General features: G+C 41.7%; 1 protein-coding gene across 1 annotated transcript; it reads right to left on the bottom strand.

The window, feature by feature from the left end:
• Nucleotides 1–600: 600 nt before the first annotated feature.
• LOC102953763 (golgin subfamily A member 7-like) lies at nucleotides 601–1365 on the bottom strand. The gene has a single exon (XM_042973982.1). The coding sequence runs from the start codon at nucleotides 1363–1365 to the stop codon at nucleotides 892–894; it is 474 nt and encodes a 157-aa protein (XP_042829916.1). The 3' UTR covers nucleotides 601–891.
• Between the last annotated feature and the right edge of the window lie 1012 nt (nucleotides 1366–2377).

Below are 2377 nucleotides of genomic sequence, written 5' to 3'. Positions count from 1 at the left end.
CTATCAAATTTTTTTCTCATAAGTTATATTTCTAGCAAAACTATAATTAAAATATTTATTATACTTGCTTATTACACATTCAGGGACACAGCAGGGACATTTATGTGTTTGATGGTTTAGCATCCACTTTATTGTGCTTAATTATTTTTGTAAGGAACACACAACACATACTACATCTTCCCAACATTCAAGGTAATGCAATAAAAAAATTCTCCAAAGAAAAATAACTTGAAATTGCATTAAATACTGTTTTAATTAGGAATAACTGTTATAATAAAACAAGTAACATTATACATTATTTTTCCAATGAGCTTCAGTTGGAGAAACTGAACAGCAGAAATAAATCTTTAAGATTTTGGCCATGGAAAAATTGGTAGATCTGGGAGATGTGTTAGCAAAACCACAGACATGGCCTACCTTTCACCAAAATCCCGGAGAAAAGCATTTTCTGAATTTGGGGGAAATAACACTGAACACTGGCTAAGATGGGACTCACTGAAGTCTCAAGCCACCTGGGAAGCTGGCCCCAGGAATGAGAGAACCACTGTCCTGGTGGCAGGTAAGAAATGAATTTTGTTTTGAGCTGACTAATGGCTTATTTTATTAACGGCTTTGAATAAAAAAAGTGAAATGCTTCATTGTGTTTTCTCAGAAACTAATCAAGAGATTACAGAGTCCTACACAATTTGGAGACACAAAGTGGATGCTGAGTGACCAGAGGTCACTCCAGGTGTGGAATTTTAGAAAGTTAGTCCTTGGAGTAAATGGCACCGTGGCTCTGGCAGCAGATACAAAGGAATGATGCTCTGGGGAGGAGGTAGGGGACACTCTGCGATCGGCCAGTGAATAGATGAGGGTCCCAGCTGGAGGAGAGATCTTTAATTCGATGGTTTATCTCCCACTGCTCATGCCTCTGTCTTCATAAATGGTGATTTCAATAACTCGAAGTCCTCTCTCAATGTGATCTGTCAGGAGGAGGCCTTGGGGAGCATATATCTTCTCATTCTGCTCTTGAATGTATTTGGACACTTTCTTCACAACCTTCTCATAATGAGTTTCCATGCATAAGAAGATGGTGTAGGCTGTTAAGCAAGCCAAACAGCCTTCAAGATATGATTGACTCCCAAGCTTCTCTGCTTCTGCATGAAGGTTATTTAGAGTTCCAACTGTTTCTTCAAACTGCTGCCTATCAATCAGGTTCTCCAGCTCCACAGGCAACTTGGTCTGGAACTGGCAGTGTGTGCCACTGCTGTAGTCTCGCTGAATGAATACCTTCCTGGACACTGACACCTGCTGCGGCCTTATGGTGAGAACAGGATGGGCATGCCGCCTCCTTTGCCTTCCGCCTACCGAGGTATAGTGCATTTAAAGAGACCAAACATGCCCCTGGAGAGAAAAGGGGAAATTCAGCCCAACATAGTGGTTTTGGCTTGAGTAAGCTTGATCCCATGTTTTTTACTTGGAGTTGAATTCCAGTTTCTGCCTACCCAAAGGATTTTACAATGCATGCTGAAAGAGATAGCCCCATCCAGCAATACCAGCAATGAACTAGAAGTCATAATGGCCCCTTAGTAGAGAAAGATTCACCAGGACACTGAATGGATAGATTCAAGGTGATATGGTATTCCTTCATTCATTCTTTTCTTTCTTTCTTCCTTTTTTTTTTTAACGTTTTATTTATTTTTGAGACAGGGAGAGACAGAGCATGAACAGGGGAGGGTCAGAGAGAGGGAGACACAGAATCCAAAACAGGCTCCAGGCTCTGAGCTGTCAGCACAGAGCCCGACGCGGGGCTCGAACTCATGGACCGCGAGATCATGACCTGAGCCGGAGTCGGCCGCTCAACCGACTGAGCCACCCAGGCGCCCCTCTTTCTTTTTTTTTTTTTTAAATTAATGTTTATTTATTTTTGAGAGAGAGAGAGAGAGAAGAGGAGATGCAGAAAGAGAGAGGGATACACAGAATCCGAACAGGCTCCAGGCTCTGAGCTGTCAGCACAGAGCCCAATGCAGGGCTCTAACTCACGAACTGTGAGATCATGAGCTGAGCCAAAGTCCAAGCTTAACCGACTGAGCATCCCAGGCACACCTTTTCTTTCTTTTTTAATAGCAGCTTTGTTAAGATATAACTGACACACTGCACAAGTCTTAAAGTGTACAATTCAATGGATTTTAGTATATTCACAGTGTTTTGCAATCATCCATCTACCTAGTTACAAAACATTTTCATCACTCACGAAGAAGACCATATACCCATTAATAGTCATTTCCCATTATCCCTTCTTCCCTCCCAGCTCTGTCAATCACTAAACTGCTTTCTCAGTCTATGGATTTGTCTATTTTGGACATTTTCTCTAAACAGACTCATACAATATGTG

This window comes from Panthera tigris, chromosome X (genome assembly GCF_018350195.1).
Source record: "Panthera tigris isolate Pti1 chromosome X, P.tigris_Pti1_mat1.1, whole genome shotgun sequence".
Classification (NCBI taxonomy): domain Eukaryota; kingdom Metazoa; phylum Chordata; class Mammalia; order Carnivora; family Felidae; genus Panthera; species Panthera tigris.
This window is presented reverse-complemented; position numbering and strand designations above follow the sequence as displayed.

Coding starts and splice junctions, on each gene's coding strand:
- LOC102953763 (XM_042973982.1), bottom strand. CDS start 1,365: ATGCACTATACCTCGGTAGGCGGAAGGCAAAGGAGGCGGCATGCCCAT.